Raw genomic sequence first — 22,386 nt, 5'->3', positions numbered from 1 at the left:
GAACCTGGGTCCTCTGGAAGAGAAGCCAGTGCTCTTAACCCCTAAGCCATCTCTCCAGCCCCACAAACACTTTTCCAGAGAGACATGGAAAACAGAGAAGCTCGAAAGTGAGGCAAAAACTGAGGAAAACAGAGGAGGAGTGAGTTTAATGGAGGCATGTCCAGAAAGGTTGAGGAAGGGGATGTACAAGCGGGGAGACAGAATGATGCCCACAGTCCTGGCACTCAGGACACCGAGGAAGAAAGTGGGCACAAGTTCCTGGCTGGACTGGGCAGCATGGAACAGCCCATCTCAGAAAGCAAACAAAGATGGAAAAGAAAAGAAAGCAGGTGAGGACAAAGGAAGATTTAATGACTGCCTCACTCCTGCACTGTGAGCCCCCAGAGGGGAAGGCCCGGGCTGCTACACTGTACCCTCTGCATCACCCAGCCCAGAGTTAGTAGTCTAAGGGATGCATAAACAAACAGGATCCTTAACCCTCAGTAAAAATGGCTCAGCCACCATGGGGTGACAAGTCCCGGGTCAGATGCTTCAGTTTATAGAGTTGTGAATGCAGCCTCTGTTCCCAGAAATGACTGTTCAATTGAGAGACACGGACCCTTAAACCATGGCAGCCACAGGAGCTCAAGTCATAAGAAAAGACAGGCCAGGGAAAGGCACGTTGCTATTTTAGAAAGGGTTCGCTGAGGACCAAAGGAAAGAAAGGAGCATGTCAAGAGAGATGAGTGTGGTTCACATGTGCAAAGGTCCTGTGGTAGTAACCTGCTTGCTTCTTCACCAAAGCAGCCATGAGCCAGAGCAAGTCCTATGGGGAAAGGCCACCTAAGGATCTTAGGACAACCAGGAACAACAGATGCAGACAGACAGCAACGTGGAGAAGTCCTGTCCTACAACTCTCTCCACCAGGAAAGCCCCTCAGACCCTGGAAAAAGGATTCTAGGTGCCCCTGTATGCCTGCCCATGCCCTGCCCACTCACACCTTGGGCAGAGGAAGCTGGCAGGCCCCCACAGGAACTTTTGTGTGTGTGTGGGGGGGGGGTGTCAGTGAATAGAGGCGAGGCGGGTAAGCAGGAACGAAAAGAGGAGTGTCGAGCAGGCAGGCCTCGGGCTGCGGCTACACAAAGGCCCTAGTGTCTGCCCCTCCTGCCCCCATACAGATATAAATAAGATGTACATATACCTTTTTATATATACCAGCGGGCTGGGGCAGAGGCTGGGGGCCCACTCTATCCCTGAAGGGCCAAGGCACAGCACAGTCTGCCACTGTGGCCAAGACTTGAACCAACTGAGAAGGTGGGAGAAGATTCCATGGTAAAAAGCAGCTTGAGAGCCCAGAGTTGGGAAATAACACAATAAAGTGATTCTGAAGTTGCAGACACAAACTGGGCTGGCAAGAAGGAAAGGATGGAGAAAGACCGACAGCAGAATCAAGAGATGGCAGGGAAAGCCAGAGCCATGGAAACACAGGCAAAAGGAAGTTTGTACAGAAAGACACCAAGAGATTAAAATACAGGGAGCACAGGTGTGGCGGCCTGTCACCCCAGCACCTGGGAGGTGACGTTAGGAGGAACAAGATAGAGTTCAGCGTCATCCCCGGCAACAAAGGGAGTTTGTGTCCAGCCTGAGCTATATAGCTCAGAAAAACAAAAGAATGCCCCCCCAACTCCACTAAAATAGATGAATTTAAAAAAAAAAAAAAGACTAGGGCTAGGCACATAGTTCCCTTGGCAGAGTGTTTGTCTAGTGTGCAAGAAGCACTGGGTTCAATACACAACACCTCATGAGCTGGACATGGTGGCTCATGCCAGTAATGGCAGCAATGTAGAGGTAGAAACAGGAGAATGGGTCATGCAAGGCCATCCTCAGCTACAGAGGGAACTGGAGGCTAGCACAGGCTCCATGAGATCCTAGAGCAATGGTTCTCAACCTATGAGTTGTGACCTCTTGTGGGGGAGGGTCGAATAACCCTTTCACAGGAGTTACCTAAGGTCATCTGCACAACAGATATTTCCATTACATCTGCATCTAACTATCAGATATTTACATGACAGTAGTAAAATTATAGTTATGAAGTAACATTGAGATTATTAATGTTGGGGGTCACCAAAATATAAGGGGTCACAGCATTAGAAAGGTTGAGAACCACTACCCCAGAAAGAGACAGACAGACAGACATAGAGACAGACAGACAAACAGAGATAAAGGGACAGACCAGGCTGAGGCCAAGACTGGGTCTGTGAGTGCAGGGTGGCTGGGGGCATGTCAGTGGGCTGTGATCCAGCTGGGCTGGGAGCAGTCCTAAGAGAAGGGAGCAGAGGTGAGGGAGGTGCCCTGGGCCTCCGGAGCCTCCTGTTTACCTGAGGCAGGCATGGCAAACAGGCGTCCAGCTTGGACCACAGCAGCCAGGGTAGGCTGGGCTGGGCCGCAGTTCTGGCACTGGTGGGCCAGACACGCCCACCTGTGGCCTGAGTGGTGAGTAACACACACACACTGGCACCAGGGTAGATGGTGACACATTCGTGGACAGACACAGTGACGCACAGTGACCAATATAGGCAGATGTGCAAGTTGGAGGGACAGAGACACATAATGTGATACACAGAAGAGTGACACGTAAAGGTGCCCAGTGACAGACACAATGACAAGTGACAGACAGTGACCAAGATACGGAAGCACACATGTATGCTAAAAGACACCCGTCACAGAACAGCAGAGAAACATCAAAATGACACTAAGAAAGGTAAAGAGCTATATGACAAGCATGACCAGAACACATACATACATACACATACACACATATACATACATACATGCATACATACACACACACATATATATATATATTCACACACATACATATACTCACATGCATATATTTACACAATACACACACACACATACATACACACACACACACCTGTAAACTTTTATAGGTGAGGCTGCTCCCATTCCAAACTGTGGCAGGAAGTGGGGGGCTATTCTCTAGAACAGTGGAGGTCCAGGGCACTAAGTCAGAGCCAGTGGGCCTTCCTGGGACCCTCACCCCCACCCCAGTTGTGTGACCTTAATCGTCAAGCTAGCTCCATGCTTCAGTTTTTGCCTGTAATAAAGTGAGGGTCCCTAAAAAGGAATTATTCAATTACTTATTACTTATCAAGTTTTCTTGTTTGTTTAAGAGACAGACACACTATGTAGCTATGTAGCCTAGGTTGGCCCCCAAACAGTCCTGCCTACAGATGTGGGTTACTAGGCCCAACAGCTGGGGCCACTTCTATAGTCATCACCTCATCTCAAAGCGTCCCGAGTATATAGCTCCATGCTCAAGCTGGGACCCAGGCCCCTAGCCTCGGTTTCCTGCCCACAGGTCTTTTCCTTAATGTCATGTCAACCCCACAACCCAGCCCTCTCTCTATTCCCATGCTTACCCCCACCCCAGTGACCCATCCCTCATCGCGTCCTCCTGTCTGTCCACACGTCCCACGTCTGATGGTGGTACTTTTCCACGTTGGACACCAGCCGGCTGTCCCTGGGGGGGGTGGGGGGGTCACACCTGCCCACGCCAGGCGAGGCCAGGCGAGCTGGTGGCCACCAGAAACCCCGACAGATGGCCCCACCCTCCCCTAAGGACCCTACAACAACACCCCGCCTCTCAGGCCACCTGAGGTCCCCAGTGGGGCAGCCTGAGGCCCGAGCCTGGGGACAGGAAGCCCCAGGCCTGGCTACCCTGAAAGCCTCTTTCAACCCGGGCCTCCTCCCGCCGCCACCGACTCCTCCTGCGGAATAATATTTGGGCTGTTGGCCCGGTGGGGGGGGGGGGGGGCGGCGGGGGCCAGATCCGGAGGCCGCCGGGGAGAAGCCAGAAACCGCAGGGCTTCCTGCCTCGGGCCGGCGACCCCCAGGCCCGGGGGAGGGACAGGGCCCGGGGAGACTGAGGGCCTTTCTCTCGGCCCCAGTTGTTTTTTCCAGGAACCGGGAGGAATTCCCCAGGACAGCCAGCCTGGTGGGACGGCTGACAACTGGGAGCCAGCAAGGCAGGGGGCGGGGGTGACACGCGGCCCGGGCAAGGCGGGACTGCGACAGAAATAGAGGGACCCGCCTGCCAGGCGGCAGGTAGAGGCGGAAACTCTGAACTGGAAGAGGGAGGCCAAAGAAGAGAGCCAAGGAGGGGCCAGAGTGTGGGTGACTAGAAAGACTGACAGAGTGGACCTAGCTAGCTCCATAGGTAAGTGATTGCTCAGAATAAATCAGTATAGACCAGGTGTACATCCCTGTAATCTTCACAAGGAGAAGACAGAGGCAGGGGGATTGCCGTGAGTTTGAGCACCCCAGAGTATGAGACCTTCTTTCAAAAATAAATAAAATAAAGGTTTCTCTCTCTCTCCCCCCCTCTCTCCCCCCTCTCCCCCCCACCTTCAAGTCTTGCATTCTTTTCCCTTCTTCCCCCAAATTGAATAGCCTATAGTTTCTGTAGGTTTCTATAGTCCTAAAGCTTCAGGTGTGTGTATGTGTGTGTGTCTGCAAGGTGGGGGAGGGGCGATGGCCTTGGTCACTGCAAAGCCACCTCCCCCCTGGCTGCTCTGGCCCCACTACTGTGCGGGGGCTGCTATCTATGAACAAACTGTCCTTGGGGTCAGGGACAACAAAGAGCCAAAGGTCACATTGCTGCTTCCCCCCCCCCCAGCCCTTCCCCCACAGAGGCCACCAGCTCCCTAGGATAGGAAGAAGGGCACAGAGGAACACACATTTAGGTGTTTGAGCCTCACAGGGTCCACCAAGAAAAAGACACTAAGAGATGGACATGGTGCCTTTTTAATGGCCAAACACAGGCAGTATTCCCAAGCCCCAGACAAGAACTTGACCTCAGTAGCAACTCCCTACACCCACACTAACCCTTTCTCACAGACAGGGTGGGGATGGGCTTCAGAGAAAAGTCACAGGGTCTGCTCACCTCTCCCCCAAACCCAACCCCCACCAAGGAGATGGTGACGGCAGGCCTGTGGTAACCATCTATCTTGGTGCATAGCAGCATGCTGAGATGTCACCTTGCCAATACGGTGACCTTCCATGCATCCAGAATGTCAAAAAAGACACCATGTGATATGGTGGCCAACTTGCCGTCTGCTGTACCAAGAAGTCTGCCAAAAAAAAAAAGAAAGAAAGAAAAGAAAAAAAAGAAAAAAAAGGCGATCCCAGGATAAAATGGGCCAAAGAAGATGTGTTCTGTCACATACTCAAAAGGTCAATCAAGATGTCCAACACAGCATCCAAAGGGCCAGATATGTGTCATTCAACATCACGACCATCAGGCGCCCAGTGGATCAATCACCCAATGGCTTCACTTAATATGACAGCTTTCAGAGTACACCAGTCTAACTGCCTTCACAATATGTTCAACATGACCACCTTCGCAGCACTTCCAAACGCATCTGCCTTCCTAATACCCCAACCCTAGGCCCACCACAGAGTCCATGGCAGTTACCACAGTAGCCAATGGGTCATATCACAGTAATAGACCAAATAAGATGTTAATTAATGGGACAAGCAAAGTGTAACCAGAAAGATCAGAGCCCAAGAACGTCGCAGCTCACGCCCATCGTGGCCCACGTTCCCAATTGCGCTGCTAGGATGCATTAAGCAGAGAGCGGGAATAGAGGCTCTGGTAGTAGACTCCAGGCTCCCCACTCTCAGCCCCGTAGCCCCCAAACCCCACATCCAGTTTGGAAGGTGTCGATGTCTGTTCTGACATCAGGTTGTTGATAGAGAAAGGGTGGTTGAAGTTGTAGGGCGCATCCAACTTTAGTTCCCCCGGGAGCTCCAGGCCGCTGAAATAAGGTGTGGACGAAGGAGGTGAGGCGCAGTTCAGACCCCCCACATCATCCCCACTCTGGGCCTCGGGCTCAGATGGCGTAGGCTGGGGCTGAGCTGGGGAGGTGACTGCAGTGGCAGCTGTAGTGGTGGCAGAGGTAGCTGACCCCGCAGTACCATTCCTGCTGGCCGATGTGGAGCTGTTTCCTTTCTTTGCCTTCTCCTCCAGCTTGAAGCGCTTCTGACGGCGGAGATAGCAGCCGTTCTCAAACATATTCCCAGAGCTGGGATGCAACGCCCAGTAGGAGCCTTTGCCTGGCTTGTCTGGGGAGCGTGCCACCTTGACGAAGCAGTCATTGAAGGACAGCGAATGCCGGATGGAGTTCTGCCAACGTTGCTGGTTCTCCCGGTAGTACGGGAAGAGGTCCATGATCCATTGGTAGATTTCACTCAGGGTCAGCATCTTGCCTGGCGCCTGCTGAATAGCCATGGTTATGAGAGAGATATAGGAATATGGTGGTTTGGCGTGGGCCAGTGGCCGCCGGTACCCCTTTGCCATTTCCTTTCCATGTACAAGCCCGGGCCCTGGGGCTACATACCCGGAAGCACTGCCTCCGGTGCTGCCACCAGTGCCCAAGCTTGGGAAGGTGGGCCCCAAGGGCGCGGTGGGGGCTGGGGGTGCCAGGGGTCCTGTAGGCAGTGGGGAGGCCTGAAGCCCTCCGGGAGGGTAGGGAGAGCTGAGTGGGTTCAAGGTCATGTAGGAGTTGAGAGGGGCCATGGTGGGCACAGGATTCACTGGAGAATACACCTGGAGGGAGAGAGACAGGGGTACATCGATGGATTCACACTCTACTCAGCAAAAGAGCTCTCCAATCAGGTCTACCCATGTTTTTAGAGGTAGTCTCATCTAGCCCAGGCTAGCCTCAACCTTGCTATGTGATCCAAGGATGACTTTGAATTCCTGATTTGTCTCCAGCTTCCAGTAGCTGGGTATGAAGGTGTGGGCTGGCGTGCCCAGCTCACCTTCCTGTCCAACCTTTTCCATGAATCCTGTCCATCATTACGTCTCTCCAGAGGTAGCTACTTTCCCAAGTCCTGTCTCCTGCTTGCACTCCTGGGCTCTGTCCCCTTCCATACCTTCAAGGCCATGTTTTAACACTGTTTCTAGTGTCTCAGACTTTCTGAAACCTTTTTAGGGTATCCACTAGGTTAATGACATTTCCTTTTTTTTTCTTGACTTTTTGACTTTTTGTATTTTCAAGTCAGACAGGATCTTACCATGTAGACCAGGCTGGCCTCGAACTCATAGATGTGTCTGCTTCTGCCTCCTGAGTGCTGGGATTAAAAGCTGTGCTACCAGTGCCCAGCAAGAGCATTTTCTTTTTTTTAATTTTTTTTAAAGATTTATTTATTTATTTATTACATATAAGTACACTGTAGCTGTCTTCAGACACACCAGAAGAAGGAGTCAGATCTTGTTACGGATGGTTGTGAGCCACCATGTGGTTGCTGGGATTTGAACTTCGGACCTCTGGAAGCAGTCGGGTGCTCTTACCTGCTGAGCCATCTCACCAGCCCCAAGAGCATTTTCAAAATCACACAGAAGTATCAGTTCTACCAGGTATGGTGGTACAGGCCTGTAATCCCAACTATGTGGGATGCTAATGATTACAAGTTCAAGGCCAGCCTGGGTTTCAGAGACTTCTAGGACATCCTGAACTTATTAGGATAGTGTCACAAAATAATAAAAAAGAAGGGCTAGGGAGTGTCGCTCAGTGGTTGAGCCCCTGCCTAGAATCCCCCAGTGAGGGGCCGGGGGCGTGGCTAAATGGTAGAGCCCCTGCCTAGAATCCCCCAGTGAGGGGCTGGGGGCGTGGCTCAGTGGTAGAGCCCCTGCCTAGAATCCCCCAGTGAGGGGCCGGGGGCGTGGCTCAGTGGTAGAGCCCCTGCCTAGAATCCCCCAGTGAGGGGCTGGGGGCGTGGCTCAGTGGTAGAGCCCCTGCCTAGAATCCCCCAGTGAGGGGCTGGGGGCGTGGCTCAGTGGTAGAGCCCCTGCCTAGAATCCCCCAGTGAGGGGCCGGGGGCGTGGCTAAATGGTAGACTGCTTACCTAGCATACAGTAAGCCCCTGATTCACTCTCCAGTAAACCAAAAGAGAAAGATTTTCATCAACCTTTTGTACCCTCTTATGAGAGTACTACAAGTTTCTTATTGATCTGCAACATCTGCTATTGCAATCGGCCAAAGGTCTACCACCTGCTCATGTCCTGCCTGTTGTGTGGCAAAAGTGGAAGACGGTGCCCCTCTTCCCTCTTCCCATTAAGCCCTATTTATTCGTTTGTTTGTGTTTGAGATGAAGCGTTACTGTGTAGCTCAGGCTGCTCTCAGACTCACTTTAGACAGCTTCTGAAACGCCGCCGTAGTTACACTAGTAAATGAGCGCTTCTTTAAATTAGGGGCCAGCAAGTGGCTTGGTGGGTAAAGACACTTGGCGCCAAGCCTAACAACACAAGTTCGATCCTCAGAACCCCACCTGGTGGAAGGAGACAACTGGCTCTTGACACTTGCCCTCACTGTGGCGCTGTGTGATCATATTTATTTATTTATTTATTTATTTATTTATTTATTTATTTTTGGTTTTTCGAGACAGGGTTTCTCTGTATAGTCCTGGCTGTCCTGGAACTCACTTTGTAGACCAGGCTGGCCTCGAACTCAGAAATCCGCCTGCCTCTGCCTCCCAAGTGCTGGTATTAAAGGCATGTGCCACCACGCCCGGCTTAATCATATATATTTATGCAATAAATAATAAGTGTAAATAAATAAGGTTTTAAACTACATTAATGAATTTTTAAATTTTAAGTTTTACTTTTGAATACAATAATTATCAACAGACATATCCCAGATCAAAAGAAACTGGTACAGGACTGGTGGCATGGATTGTAGTCCCAACAGTGGGCAAGGAAAGGAAGGGGACTACTGAGCAAGACTATCTCCAAAAAACCCCCCCAAAACAAAAAATCCAAACAAACAAACAAACAAAATACTGAAAAAAAAAACAACAACATGAAACTGGGGTCTGTAATAATTTTTATCTTTTTTGTTTTTTTCAGACAGGGTCCCTCTGTGTAACCCTGGCTGTCCTTGAATTTGCACTGTAGATCAGGCTGGCCTTGAAATCATGGAGATCTGACTGTCTCTGCCTCTTGAGTGCTGGGATTAAAGACATGCACTAGCACTGCTCAGCTTCTTCAATACATTTTGTTTTTGTTTTGTTTTTCAAGACAGGGTTTCTCTGTATAGCCCTGGCTGTCCTGGAACTCACTTTGTAGACCAGGCTGGCCTCCAACTCAGAAATCCACCTGCCTCTGCCTCCCAAGTGCTGGGATTAAAGATGTGCGCCACCATGCCCGGCAACGCTAGCCTTTTAAGCACCTGCCCTGATGTGCTCATAATCACACTCATATGCATATTAGAAATAATTTTTTAAATGTAATAATTGGTTTTAAATGTCTCATTGCACAGTGGTGCCTGGCTAGAATGCTGACATTCAGGAAGCTGACACAGGCATTTAAGGCCAGCCTGATCTACATACCAAATTCCAGACTAGCCAGGGCTACACACTGAGACACTGCCTTTAAAAAGAGAAAAAGCCGGACAGTGGTGGTGCACGCCTTTCATCCTTGTACTCAGGAGGCAGAGGTAAAAGTATCTCTGAGTTTGAGCCCAGCCTGGTCTACAGAGCTAGTTCCAGGATAGCCAGGGCTACACAGAAAACCTGTCTCAACAAAAATAAAAAATTAAAAAATTAAAAAAAAATTTAAAAAGGGAAAGAAGTTCTGAGAAGAAATTGAGAAATTAATTATTTGATTTGAAAATAATTGACAAATCAATCAAAATTAGCCAAGTCAGCTAAAATTTTGATTTACATAACAAAATCAATGGTTTTCCTTTTTTTCCTTGCTCTTCCTTTTAGATTTATATGATGTGTATTATTGCTTTGCCTGCATCTATGTGTATACACCATGTGAGTGCCTGATGGCCACAGAGGCCAGAAGAGGGCGCCAGATCTCGTTTCCTGGAAGTTGTCTTCCAATCTCCAATTGCGTTTGCCTGGGATACTCCCCCGCCTTGCCCCCCATACAAATACTCAAGCACACACACATGCACACAAACCCATGCACAAATGTGCACACGCACACCCAGAGAAACATACACATATACACACACATACAAGCCTATGCAGACACACTTTCCCTCATAAATAAATGGAACAAAATTTAAAGACCTTGAAAAACATTTACAGATGTACCCCAGTTTCAGAAATGTTCACAGAGGGGAACACGTGCCTCTTAGCTCAGTGAGACATGGTACACACTCCTGTGCCTTCTAGAATCACCCTCAGGCTCACCGTGGAGGCTCATACCTGTGATCCTGCTGCCCTAGACCCCAGGGCAGGAGGACCCACAGGCACTGAGAAGCAATCTGGTTATACATTGAAATAGTTTTTCTGATAATAAGTCAGCAACTGTATAAGTTTCAGCTGGTCTAGAGGGTTTTGTTTAACTCCCCTTTTTAAGGCAGGGTCTTGCAATGGCGCTCATGTTGGCCTGTAGTCCTTCTGTAGAAGCCTCAGCCTCCCTAGCACTTGGATTACAGATATGGACCAACATACCGAACCTTAACAGGCCTCTATTCACCAGCCACACTGTGCCAGGAACTGACCCAAGCATTTCACAGGTTCTGTCTCTAATCCTTACCAGCCTACGTGTGTGTGCTGTAATTACTGTGATACTGTTTTGCGCTTGATGCTGAGGCTTGAATTCCAGAATCACACATACTAGGCAGGGACCACTAGACCACGCCCCCAGCCCCTCCCTGGGGCATTCTAGGCAGGGGCTCTACAACTATTACCCCTTGCTTGAGAGGTGTTAGGATACTCCTTTTACAGCTGAGTCAGCTATGGCCCAGAGAAGTTGTCAGGAGAAGAGGAAGAATTTTGATACTCTAAAACCTGAGCCCTACCAGTGTCCTGGACCATAAGATGAAAGCTGTGGTCAAGATAGCCAGACATTCCACCCTTGTAGAGCTGAGCATCTAGTCGGGAGCCAGTTATCCCGAGGACAATGGAAAACACCAAGCCTATCAGATGGTTCTTCTCTTTCTAGATATACTTGCTGTCTACCCACTTTCCTCCCTCCTCCCTGCCCCCTCCCAGATGGGGTCTCAGGGCACTGGAAGGGACCTTAGACTTGGTGGTGACTGACTGGAAACCACCTAATTCCTGGTTTTCTGCCACTGCAAGCATTAGCTGGACTCGAGGTCCAGAAAACAAAGGAACCTGCCAGAACAGCGTAGAGTCACAGGCAGGTTACAACCACCTTCACCAGACTCTCCAGGTAGCTCTTTTTGTTTTGTTTTGTTTTTTTGGTTTTGTTTTTTTTCGAGACAGGGTTTCTCTGTGTAGCCCTGGCTGTCCTGGAAATCACTCTGTAGACCAGGCTGGCCTCAAACTCAGAAATCCGCCTGCCTCTGCCTCCCGAGTGCTGGTATTAAAGGCGTGCGCTACCACGCCCGGCTCCAGGTAGCTCATTTCTCCTTCCCTTTGACAAGAGCGTCAGGCAGCCCAAGCTAGCCTTGAGCTAACATAGGATAACCTCCAACTTCTGCCGCTACCTCCCAAAAGCAGAGATTACAAGCATGGGTCAGCAGGACCAGCACAGTTGGTTTCTACCATGCTGGGGACCAAAGCCAGGGCTGCCTGCACGCCAAGCAAGCGTTTTACTAACGTGCTCCAGCCTACACCCCAGATAGCTTTTTTTTTCTTCACATTTTTCATTATATGTATGTATCTGTATGTGGATATCTGCAAGTGAGTGTGGGTGCTGGGGGTGGGGGCAGAAGAGGGTTTCAGCCTCTGGATTGGGAGTTACAGGCAGTTGTGAGCTGCCCAATGGGGATGCTGGGAATTGAACTCAGGTCCCCTACAAGAGCAGCCCTACTATTAACACCTGAGCGCCAGCTCTCTTCTCCTCTCTGTAGCAGCCACAGGAAGCTCCTTCTAGCCGACTGAGGAGGGCCAGCCCCTACTGCCCCCACCTCTCAGTGCAGACTTTACAGGTGTTGCCACCACACAGGGCTCTGTAAGCAGTTTTCTGTTTGTTCTCTCACTGTCTTCTTCCCTCTCCCTCCCTCCTTCTGATCTTACTATACTGCCCTGGCTGCCTTCAACTGTGTGGCAATTCCCCTGCCCCCCCCCTCCCTTGTGCTGGGATTAAAGGTGTTTACCACCACCCCTGGCTCTCTCGCTGGCCAGTCCTGTGTCTGGACCCTAACTGTAACTCTCCCCTTCTCCCCGTCTATCTCCCCAGTCTTCTCTCTTCTCACCTAGCGCTTGCTTGTCACTCACCGCCTCAGTCTCCCCTCCTTGGTATTCTCTTTCTCCCTTTCCCCACTCCCCTTGTCAGTAGCACAGCTCAGTAATTCTTTGTATTGCCATCGCTCCAGGAGCCCAGTTCCTCCGCTCCTCCATGCTGTGGTCTTCCCACCCTGGTAGGCTGTTTCTGTCCCCACCTCCTGTCTTCGAGGGTAAAGTGTTGGCATCAGGGGGATCCACAGTCTCTTAATCCCTTGGCACCTCACTCCACTTCTCCAACTTTAGGACACCAGGGCTTTCCTTTTCTGGCTCCCCACCCACCCGGAAGTCCTTCTTGAGGTCTGACCTCAAGCACTCCAGCTGCTCTCATCCACCCTAGGCTTTCCCACGCCCCATGGCTGGGATGAACCCCTGACGTCCGGGTCTGAACCGGATCTCCCCTCCCTCAGGGTGCGGCTGAGAGTGTGTGTGTGTGTGTGGGGGGGGGGAGCCCTCGGGAGACCTGCCTCCTCACCTGGGAGTCTGGAATTTCTATTTGTTTCCTTATTATTTCTGGAGAAGTGTGTGCTAGTGAGCAAAGCCTGGTGACTTACCAGTTCCAGAACCAACCTGTGGACCCGACCCCAGCACACTGCAAGATGCCTTACTGCCCTTCTCTGCAATTGGGGGTAGGGGCAGAGGGGAGCTGTCGGGGTAGCTGATGTGTATCTAAGGTCCCATGGGGTTACTCCAGGATGCTCAGTTTCTGAGAGGGGGCTAGCCAGAGTAAGACACAAGGTATCCACTTGCCCCCCACTAGCAGTTGGTTTTTTTGTTTTATTTTTTTGTGGGGTGGGCGGCCTTGTCCATTCTTAGTTCCAGAGGAATGTACCCCACCCACACTGTTCTTAAGAGGGAGGTGGGCTCTTCTGCTGTGCAGGTGCTGTTGGTGCCCTGCAGAAGGAAGTCGGGGGCACCTTCAGACTTAGCTCCAAACCTTTCCATTAGTTCGTTTTGTGGATTCTTACAAAATGACATCTAAGCTGGCCCTCACCTAACTCTCCCTCCCCTAAGGTCTCATTCTGTAGATTAAGCTTGCTATGTAGTCGACCTTAGTCATCCTCCTGCCTCAGCTTTCCAAATGCTAGGTTTACAGGCATGCAGATCCACAACTGGTCTGTCAATTTCCGTCAGCCTCTACATACACTGTCTCCTCAACTGAGGGTTGGGAGCATTCACACAGTACCCCCAAATTTTAGTTTTTCTTCTCTAGAACCCTCAACTAACTTCTTCAGATGTGTCCCCAGAAGGACAGACTTGTCGTTGGCTCTCTTAAATCCAATGCTCAAACTCCCAATTACCTGAGAACCTTCACATACCACCCTGGCCTCTGCCTTCCTACAAAGTCACCAACACCTCAGGCCCCCTCCCTTTCCACTTCTCCACACTCCCAATTCCTTCCCGGTCAGCTCTGCCCCACCTCACACCTCCCCAGACCTAGGACAGGCCCCTCCCGGGCACCTCGCCAACTCCAAGACCAGCTACCCCTAGGGATCCAGGAGTCCAATTCCACAACTTGGAAATACAGACCCTAGCCACCTCCCTCAGCCGCTGAAGCTTGACTTGTTCGAGAGCCCAACACCGCCCCCCCCCCCTTAAGCCGTCTATGTTAGGAGCCCATGGGTCCAGAACCTCGGCCCTTCTCCCCACCATCACAATATGGACTACAGGGTGCAGAAGCACTCGGACAAACGGTAGTTAGACGTGAAGAGGGACTTTCTGTTTGTTGGGGTGAAGGAATTAATGTAAGTCTAGCAATGCCTAGATGGTGTACATTCTGGAGAGAGCCCCTGCTGAGGGTCGGGGTAAGGATGGCTGACTCCTGCCACACAGATGTGGATCCTCTTGTCTTTTGATCTTCCAAGGCTGACGTCATCTGAGGACTAGTCTACCTAAGCCACCTGTTACATTAGATTCCTCAGAAGGACCCCCGACCATCCTATTTGTGCCCCTACCTTAGCTCCTCAGCTGATCTTTATCCCGGAACCTCAATTCTGACCCCCGACTGCCCGAAGTCCTCCCACCCCCGTCTTCAACCCTGAATTCCGGCACAAACTTTTCCTTACTGCGGACTCCCAATGCCTCTTAGTCTCTGTATTTCTCCTCTCTACTACGGAATTCATTTCTCGAGGTCCTCCAGCTCTATCGCTCTACCCTAGAGCTCCGGTTCCCACCTTCAATTTGTTCATTCGACTCAGGGGCTCGACACCTTTCAAGTATAACCTCGAGGTTTCATTGCTAACATTTTCTTCCGTTGGAAGCAAGCCTTCGCATGGATCTGCAGTCTAAATCGTTCTCCCAAGCCTTGTCCCCCTGTCCCCCGACTCCCACACCTAGAATCTGTGTCCTCAGGTCTGTGGCTCCCACCTGGGCCCACACCACAGCCCCTGCTTGCATTTAAGCACGCAGCCCCACACCTGCCCCCCATTTCCCGCTCCGCCATCCCCGAGGACACACCTCGCCCGCCTCCGGGTAGTAGCTCCACTCGGCCAGGTCATGAGCCTCCATCTTCACTGAACCCAGCATCCCCGGGGCCTGCGCCCCCACACGCCCAGGCTGCGGCCCCCCTGGGGGAACCGATGCTTCGGTCTCTCTACAGGCACTAGCCCCGAATTCCGACCTGAGGCACACAGCCCGGGAGTCCCGCTGGCCCAGGCGCCTTGGGAGGCAGCCACTTTTTATAGCCGGGACACCCCCTCCCGGGCCCGCCCCGGGCTCCCCGCCCGCCTCCCCGAGCGCGGGGCGCTCGGATTGGGGCGCCCCCTGCGGGATCGCAAGAAGAGAGACCTCAGGCACTGGGAGCCTCGGTCCTGGCACCTGGAAGCTTGCGATGGATGAAGAGTGGGGGACTACAAGGCGTGGGGTAGAGAGCCACAACCTGCTGATCCCAAAAGCCCTATAGCAACAGAGCAGGAGCCGGGGAATCTTTCTGCCTCCAGGTGTTTCATCATCTCCAGCTAAAAGAGGGAAACTCTAGAGCCCCGCATCTCTTCCACGAAAGAAAGGAAGCTGACAGAGCTCAGGGCTCCACAAGTCCCTATACAACACTGTTTAAGTAGCCCGCAGAGATTCCTGAAACAGCATTTCCCATTGGACAGACGGGAAGACTGAGGCTTTTGACGTCTGCAAATGTTGCAGGCTCCGTACGGGGTCAGGGTCGGCGGTGGAAAGGCTCAGGGCTTCTGCTCAGACCCCATTAAGGCAACAGATCTCCTCCAAGACCCAGAAACACCACTCACAGCACTCTCCACTCTAACGTCAGCCAGCCGTCTAGGGAGAGGGACTCCGGACCGCTGGGAACTCCATTTCCCAGAAGCCTTCGTTCCCATTTCCGTCCGGCGCCTGCGCAGCGCGGACTACATTTCCCAGAAGGCATGGCGCTCGAAGGCCGGAAATGGCGGCCGCTTCGATGGACTCCCGGGGAGGGTGGGCGGCTGCCGACGCGGCACGCCTTAGGGGCGGGGACCGGCCGCGGTGCCGGACTCCATTTCCCGGCGGCCCTACTAGTGCAGCGCCTGCGCTGTGTCGCGGCGGCGGGCGGAAGATGGCGGCGGCGGCAGCGTCTGCGGAGAGGCGCTGCTGAGTGGGCGCGAGGGGGACGGAGGCCGGAGTCACGGTGAGCGGGTGGCGGCGTGAGGTCCTGGGGTGGGGGGGAGGAGGGGCGCTGACAAGGCCGGGGCGCGAGCGGTGGGGAGGGCCTGGGCGAGGGCCGGGAGCAGCGGGGTCTCGGGGCCCCCGCTTCTTCCCACACTGCTCGGGACCCATCCTTGCCTTCTTTGGCTTCCCGGTCCCTCGGGGCCAAAGTTCCACGGTGGCCGCGCAGACCTCCTCGGCCACCAGCCTGGCCCTGGCTCGCCCCCCGCTCCGCACACTGCTGCACTGGGCCCTTCACTTCCCCAGACTGGCCGTGTGCGAAGCTTCCCACCACCGGGCCTTTGCACAGGCTGTTCCTCCCCAGGCCCCCCGCCCTGGAAACGTGCTTTTATCCTTCGGTCTAACTCCCTTTCATCCTCGGGGTTGGGGGGCTCGGCACCCCACGTCACTGCCCCTGCAAAACCTCCGTTTCCCTCCCTTCTTCCCCAAATCCGCCTGCTGAAGGTTCTCCTAGGACCCCGTGCCTTGCCTTCTCGTCACGTGTGGTCGAACTTGTTATTAGGATTTTATTTGTGTGCTGCTTGAGGAGGTCCCTGACCCTGGGCTCTGTATAAGAGAGGGCAGAGTGGGTCCTGGTGCCTGCTTCCCAGCACAGCTCGCGCCCAACACACACTGGTGTTGCTTAGGCGATGCTCGTTGAATGAATACAGAAAATACAACAAACAAACAAACAACACTCGGAGATCCACTCTTTAGGATAACGGGAGAGTCGTCGTACTTCCTGGTGGGAGGGGCAGTTCACTGCTGAGAACAGGACAAGAGAGGGGAGACAGTGTTAATGTTTCTGATAGCCAGACTGCAAACATCCCGGCTGTTCTTCAGTGGGAAGTCTGGCAGAAATCACTATATTTACGTAATAAAATGATTTGCAACTGTGGAAAGGAAGGAAGGAGAAAAATAGGCTGAGCTCCAGTATTTACTAAGAGAAAAAAAAAAGTGAAATAGAAAATAGTTTCTATAAAGTTGACAGCTTGTCTTGGAAGTTCACATGCGAGGATTCAGCCGATCTTAGATTGAAATAGTCAGGAAAATGGTTTACAGTGACCATTTGTAGGCTTTAAAAGTTTACATCCTCCCTCAACAATACAATGTAACAACGTTGTTTACATTGTATGTTGAATTAGGCCATCTGGAGGTGATTTAAGCCAGGCTTGAGGACACAGACCTAGTTAAGAGACTGGGGCAGGAGGATTACAAAGTTACTTGGCACACAAGTGCTCTTACTATACAAGCCCTGAGTTCCCCAGCTAGCACAGCCCGAGATGATGTTAACAGTATGCTAGAAGGTCTGTGTAGCATTTGAACACGCTGGGAATGGAGCATGGGGCTTTGTGCATAGTAAAAAACTGTGCCCAGCCCAACAGTGCCTCATCTATCATCTCCTCCTCCACGGCCACTACCTCCAGGTTTCTCTTTGTAGCATTGGTTGTCCTGGAACTCACTTGGCAGACCAAGCTGGTCTTGAATTTGTAGAGCTACGTCTGCCTCTGCCTCCCAAGTAACTGGTATTAAAGGTGTGTACCAGCACCTGGCTTTCTTTCTCTCTCTCCCCCCTTTCTCTTTCTCTCTTTCTCTTTCTCTCTTTCTATTTCTCTCTTTCTCTCTTTCTCTCTTTCTCTCTTTCTCTCTTTCTTTCTTTCTTTCTTTCTTTCTTTCTTTCTTTTTCTTTCTTTCTTTCTTTCTTTCTGACAGCGACTCCAGATGGGTTTCAAACTGAGAGCGTCTTACCTCTGCCCAGAGTGCTGGGATTAAAGGGGTATGTCACCCTATCTGGCCAAACAGTGCAGTTTTAATTTCCGGACTGATTTTTGATATGAAGGGAGTCCTGGGGTCAACTTCTGATACGGATAGGCAGCTGAACATCCATTTTACTAATTAAAAAAAAAAAAGAAAAACAAAAAAGAGAAATAGGAATATATACTCAAGACAAAACAAATCCCAGAAGATTAAAGAGGAAGGGGAGTTTTGCTGGTTCTTGGTGTATCATCCGGAAGGAGGGTGCAGTTCCTTATGTTCTGGTTCCAGCAGCAGTGTGGTATGTCATGTCAGGTGGCCATTTCCCTTGGCTTAATGAACAGACATGTGGCATGGCAATGGTCAGAAGCATGGAACAAAAGGAATGCATTGGATGTGGTGTGTGTGTGTGTGTGTGTGTGTGTGTAAATTTGGAGTAGGGAAGGCCTCACTAAGGAGGCCCTCTTCTGGGGGCAGAAGAGGCCAGCTGACAGCAGGGTGGCCAGAGGGAGGTGGAGGCCTTGAGGACAGGGCTGTGGCTATGGCTCTGACTCTAAGCAATATGTGGAACTGACTGGCAGCCTTCACATCTTTAAAAAGATAAAACTTAGCTAGGCTAGTGGCTCATGCCATTAGTCAGCACTGGGAGGCAGAGGTAGGCAGATCTCTGAGTTTGATGCCAGCCTGGTCTACATAGGGTTTATAATCCACCTAGACCTACCAAATTACTTCCACTCCATAGCTTTAAAGAAAAAGATCCTGGCAATAAACTTATTTATTTGCATGTGCTGTCTAGCAGGGGTGTTACTATTTAGTTTATAGGTTAATCCCATTTAAAATTAGTTACCTCCACCAGAGGTGGTAGCACGTGCCTTTAATCCAAGCGATGAACCACTGTTCCAGGCTAGCCTTGTCTACAGAACAAGTTCTAGAACAGGGTTATACAAAGAATCCTTGTCTTGAAAAACAAACAAAACAAAAGGATAACGAAACCTTAGTTACCAGCAATATTGTCTTCTAGATTTTCACTTGCCCCATTTATATTTAGGAGTAATCTAGGCTGCTTTTTTAAATTTAAGTTTTATGTTTATTTTACATATATGGACTATTGCTTCTATTTATGTCTCTGCACCAAGTGTATGTGGAGGCCAGGGTCTCACATCCCCTAGGACTAGAGTTACAGTTGTGAGCTGTCCTGTGGGTGCTGGGGATCAACAAACTCGGGTTCTCTGGAGGAGCGGCCAGTGGCTTTCACCAGCTGAGCTGACTCTCTAGCCTCCGTTCTATCTTTTAAAACACTTAGTTTAGCCTTTTTCTCTTCTTCACACTGTAATCCCTTCAGTGTAATCCTCCTGCCTCAGCTTTGGTTTTCTTCATATAATAGATTCATTCATTCTCTCTCTCTCTCTCTCTCTCTCTCTCTCTCTCTCTCTCTCTCTCTCTCGTGCTCACAGAACCCCTGCATTCCTTCTTACAGCTGTGCCATCTGTAGGCTTGTTTATCCCAGTGTCAGGCCTGGACCCCTCAGGGCCTTGCACATGCTGTGCAAAGCTCACAAAGAGTCCTTTAGCATGTAGCGTGTGATAGTCTTTGTAGCCTGTCTCCCTATGTAAGAACGCTTAGTTGGATTATGCTGCTTGCTGGTAAAAGTAATGCCAGATGTGGTGCCTTGTCTGTGAGTCATTTCATGATTTTGTCAGAATGATTTTGTGATAATTGTGTAGAAGTTCCTCTTTCTCTCTTTTCACAGAAGGAATAGCTTAAGAATGCGGTATTGTAATGAGTCTCTCCTTCCTTCCTTCCTTCCTTCCTTCCTTCCTTCCTTTCTTTTTGAGACAGTATTATGTAGCACTGTCTAGTTTTGAACTCACTGTATAACTGAGGCTGGCCTTGAACTACTGATGTTTCTACCTACCTGCATCTTGAAAATGTTGAGATGAAAGACATGTAGCACCACACCTGGTTATAGAGGTGGCCTTTTTTTTTTTCTTTTTGAGATTGGGGGTGGGGGTCTTGACTATGCAGCCCTAGCTGGTCTGCAACTATGTGTGGCTGTGCACACCTTTCATTCCAGCTCTTGGAAGGCACATACAGAAGGACAGAAGGACTAGGAGCTAATGGCCACCTTTGGCTACCTAGTCAGAGACCAACCCAACCCTGAATTAAAGGAAAAAAAAAAAAACCATAGTAGACATGAAGCACTGTATCTCCTGTACATGGACATAAACCCATACCCACCCTAGAGGAGGGACGAGGGCTTTACAGGGAAAGTCACTAGCTTCTTTTCCAGGGAGAACCTGACAGCAGTCATGGCAAGCAGCAGCGGGGACAGTGTCACCCGCCGGAGTGTGGCATCACAGTTTTTCACACAAGAAGAAGGACCAAGCATCGATGGCATGACTACTTCTGAGAGGGTGAGTGTAGCACAGGGCTGGGAGTGGGGAAGTGTGACTCCTGCCAGACAGCAGAGCACAGGAGGACTGCAGGGATTGACCTGGCCAGCAAGACCAGCCATGACACCTGGTTCTTCTGTCCTTCTAGGTGGTAGATCTTCTGAACCAGGCTGCATTGATCACCAATGACTCCAAGATCACAGTGCTCAAACAGGTGAGGTGGGGGTAAGGGACAGGGAGGTCAGGACAAAAGCCAGGACAGAGCCACTGAGGGAGGACCGTTAGTCCCTGCACGTGTGACTCATACACACTCATACACTCACACCTGTGCTGCATTCATACATGCCTGCGCTCACATACACCTGTGCCGTACATCATGCCTCGCACATGCACACTTGTACACAACCTGTGCCCCGTAGTGCAGTGCTGTGCAGCCTGCTCCTTCAAGTGTTTCTCAAGATCCAGGACTGGGTAGAGCGCGAAGGCGCCACCTGGAGTTTCTGCATGGCACAGCAGACCTCAGACCTGTAGACTACTCTATGACCTCCAGCAGACCTATGCCTGTCATTGTTGCCTCCCAGTGGCTTGTGAGAACCTTTATCTGTGAGGGTCTCAACAGTGTAGCTTTGAGATTCAGGGCCGCCAGTGCTGATTGCTCCCTAGTCCTGCCTGCATAGACTGCATCTGATAGATTTATTTCTATTTGAGGTTTGTTGTTTGTTTTCTCTTTTTTATGTTTTGCCTGCATGTGTGTAAGTGCACCATGTGCATACAACCCTGACAAAGGCCAGACAAGGGCATTGGATTCCCCTGGAGCTCGAGTTATAGATGGTTGAAGCTGGGTGCTGGGAACCAAACCTACTCCTCTGGAAGAACAGCCAGGCTCTTACCTGTTGAGCCATCGCCCCAGTTACTTTCGCTGTCTGGTGTGAGTTCTTGTTCACATGGTTAGGAGCTTGGTTGCTTGGTCTGAGATGCATATGCAGTCTTGTAGAGGCCCAAAGCTGAGGTGTTTTTCCGTCACTCTCTGGTCTCTCAGTAGAATCCAGCACTTGCTGATCCATTAGTCTAGCTAGCCGGGTTCCTGGGAGTCTGTCTTTGCCTCCAAAGAGCTGCGGCTGCGGCAGTGCTCTGAGAGCTGAGCTCTGTCCTCATGCATGTGGAGGTAGTGTTCTACCCCGAGCCAGCTGTGGGCCTTATTCTTGTTTTCGCTGTGTCCTGTAGAGCTGGACAGGCACATTGAGGTCAGAGGACAACTTTACACCAAGTGGCTCCCAGAGATGCTATTCAGTTCTTCAAGTGGGAGTGGCAAGTGTCTTTTACCCTCTGAGCCATCTTGCTAGCCCTTATTTTTAGTGTTTTAGATAAAGTCCATAGTCTAGACGGCCTTGAGAGCATGACAGTCCTGCCTCAGCCTGCCTTGTACTGGAATTATGAGAACCACCACACCTGCCTTTGGGGCCTGGGTTTATGTCTGTTCCTCCTTTCTTCAACTCAGGTCCAAGAGCTGATCATCAACAAGGACCCCACCCTGCTTGACAACTTCCTGGATGTGAGTGACCAGCCTGGGGATAAGGTGAAGGGAAGGTGACACTCCCCGATGTGCCCTGATCCATCTTCCTCTGACGTTACAGGAGATCATCGCTTTCCAAGCAGACAAATCAATTGAAGTGCGCAAGTTTGTCATTGGCTTCATTGAGGAGGCATGGTATGGGGCATCATTAGAGGTGCCTAGTTGTCATGGCTTGTGTCCTCCAGATTTCCCCAGCATACACCCAATGGAATTGCAGCCCTGAATGCGCCCAGCCAATACTTCTTAGAGGGGGGCAGTCTTCCTTGAGAATACAGGCAGCAGCTCGCGTTTCTCAGCCGCTGACTGCAAGGCTTCTTTCTCTCCACTGGGCTGACATGACGTGGGTACTGGGGATTGAGCTCAGAGTGTCTTCCAGAGCAGTATGCATTTCTTAACTGCTAAGTCATCTCTCTAGCCCACTTCACCCCTCATGCCCCCTTACTGTTTTAAAGTGACTAATCAGTCTAATTTTTGTTTTGCTTTTAGACAAAGTCTGATGTGGCTCAGACTATCCTGGAGCCCACTCTGTAGCAGATGATGAATTTTTGGTCCTCTTGTCTTTGCCTCCTTGTTTCTGGAACAAGAGTTTTGCCCACAATTCCTGGAATATTACACATAAGTTCACTGTAGCTGTCTTCAGATGCACCAGAAGAGGGAGTCAGATCTCATTATGGGTGGTTGTGAGCCACCATGTGGTTGCTGGGAATTGAACTCAGGACCTTTAGAAGAGCAGTCAGTGCCCTTACCCGCTGAGCCATCTCTCCAGTTCTTAAGCATCTGTCTTCCTGGGGGAAATCACAGCCCTCACCTGTTTGT

At 50.9% G+C, this 22,386-nt stretch overlaps 2 protein-coding genes across 5 annotated transcripts in view; one reads left to right on the top strand and one right to left on the bottom strand.

The window, feature by feature from the left end:
- Nucleotides 1-4,791: 4,791 nt before the first annotated feature.
- Nucleotides 4,792-15,545, bottom strand: Foxa3 (forkhead box A3). 2 transcript variants are annotated; one of them, XM_085842101.1, is made up of 2 exons: nt 15,456-15,545; nt 4,792-6,613 (listed from the first exon to the last, which is right to left on the bottom strand). In XM_085842101.1, the coding sequence occupies exons 1-2, from the start codon at nt 15,543-15,545 to the stop codon at nt 5,621-5,623; spliced, it is 1,083 nt and encodes a 360-aa protein (XP_085698227.1). In that variant the 3' UTR covers nt 4,792-5,620. The 2 variants fall into 2 exon arrangements, with proteins under 2 accessions (XP_085698227.1, XP_021023112.1); XM_021167453.1 differs by lacking the exon at nt 15,456-15,545 and adding an exon at nt 14,674-14,857.
- Nucleotides 15,546-15,720: 175 nt separating this feature from the next.
- Sympk (symplekin scaffold protein) overlaps nt 15,721-22,386 on the top strand; it is a 30,192-nt gene continuing 23,526 nt past the window's right edge. The window contains exons 1-5 of one of the 3 annotated variants that reach the window (XM_021169219.2): nt 15,721-15,832; nt 19,895-20,018; nt 20,146-20,211; nt 21,496-21,549; nt 21,632-21,705. In XM_021169219.2, coding sequence (XP_021024878.1) covers nt 19,914-20,018; nt 20,146-20,211; nt 21,496-21,549; nt 21,632-21,705 — 299 coding nt within the window. In that variant the 5' untranslated portion in view covers nt 15,721-15,832; nt 19,895-19,913. Of the gene's footprint in view, nt 15,833-19,894; nt 20,019-20,145; nt 20,212-20,811; nt 20,924-21,495; nt 21,550-21,631; nt 21,725-22,386 lie in introns of those variants that run through there. The other 2 variants (XM_021169220.3, XM_085842099.1) reach the window with 2 other exon arrangements.

This window comes from Mus caroli, unplaced genomic scaffold (assembly GCF_978045245.1).
Source record: "Mus caroli unplaced genomic scaffold, Mus_caroli_1 scaffold_8, whole genome shotgun sequence".
In the NCBI taxonomy this organism is placed as follows: domain Eukaryota; kingdom Metazoa; phylum Chordata; class Mammalia; order Rodentia; family Muridae; genus Mus; species Mus caroli.
The sequence above is the reverse complement of the archived record's forward strand: the minus strand, read 5'-3'. Positions and strand labels throughout refer to the sequence as shown.

Coding starts and splice junctions, on each gene's coding strand:
- Foxa3 (XM_085842101.1), bottom strand. CDS start 15,545: ATGGGAACGAAGGCTTCTGGGAAATGGAGTTCCCAGCGGTCCGGAGTC. Junction 6,614..15,455: donor ACGTTAGAGTGGAGAGTGCT/GTGAGTGGTGTT, acceptor CTCTCCCTCCAG/GTGTATTCTCCAGTGAATCC.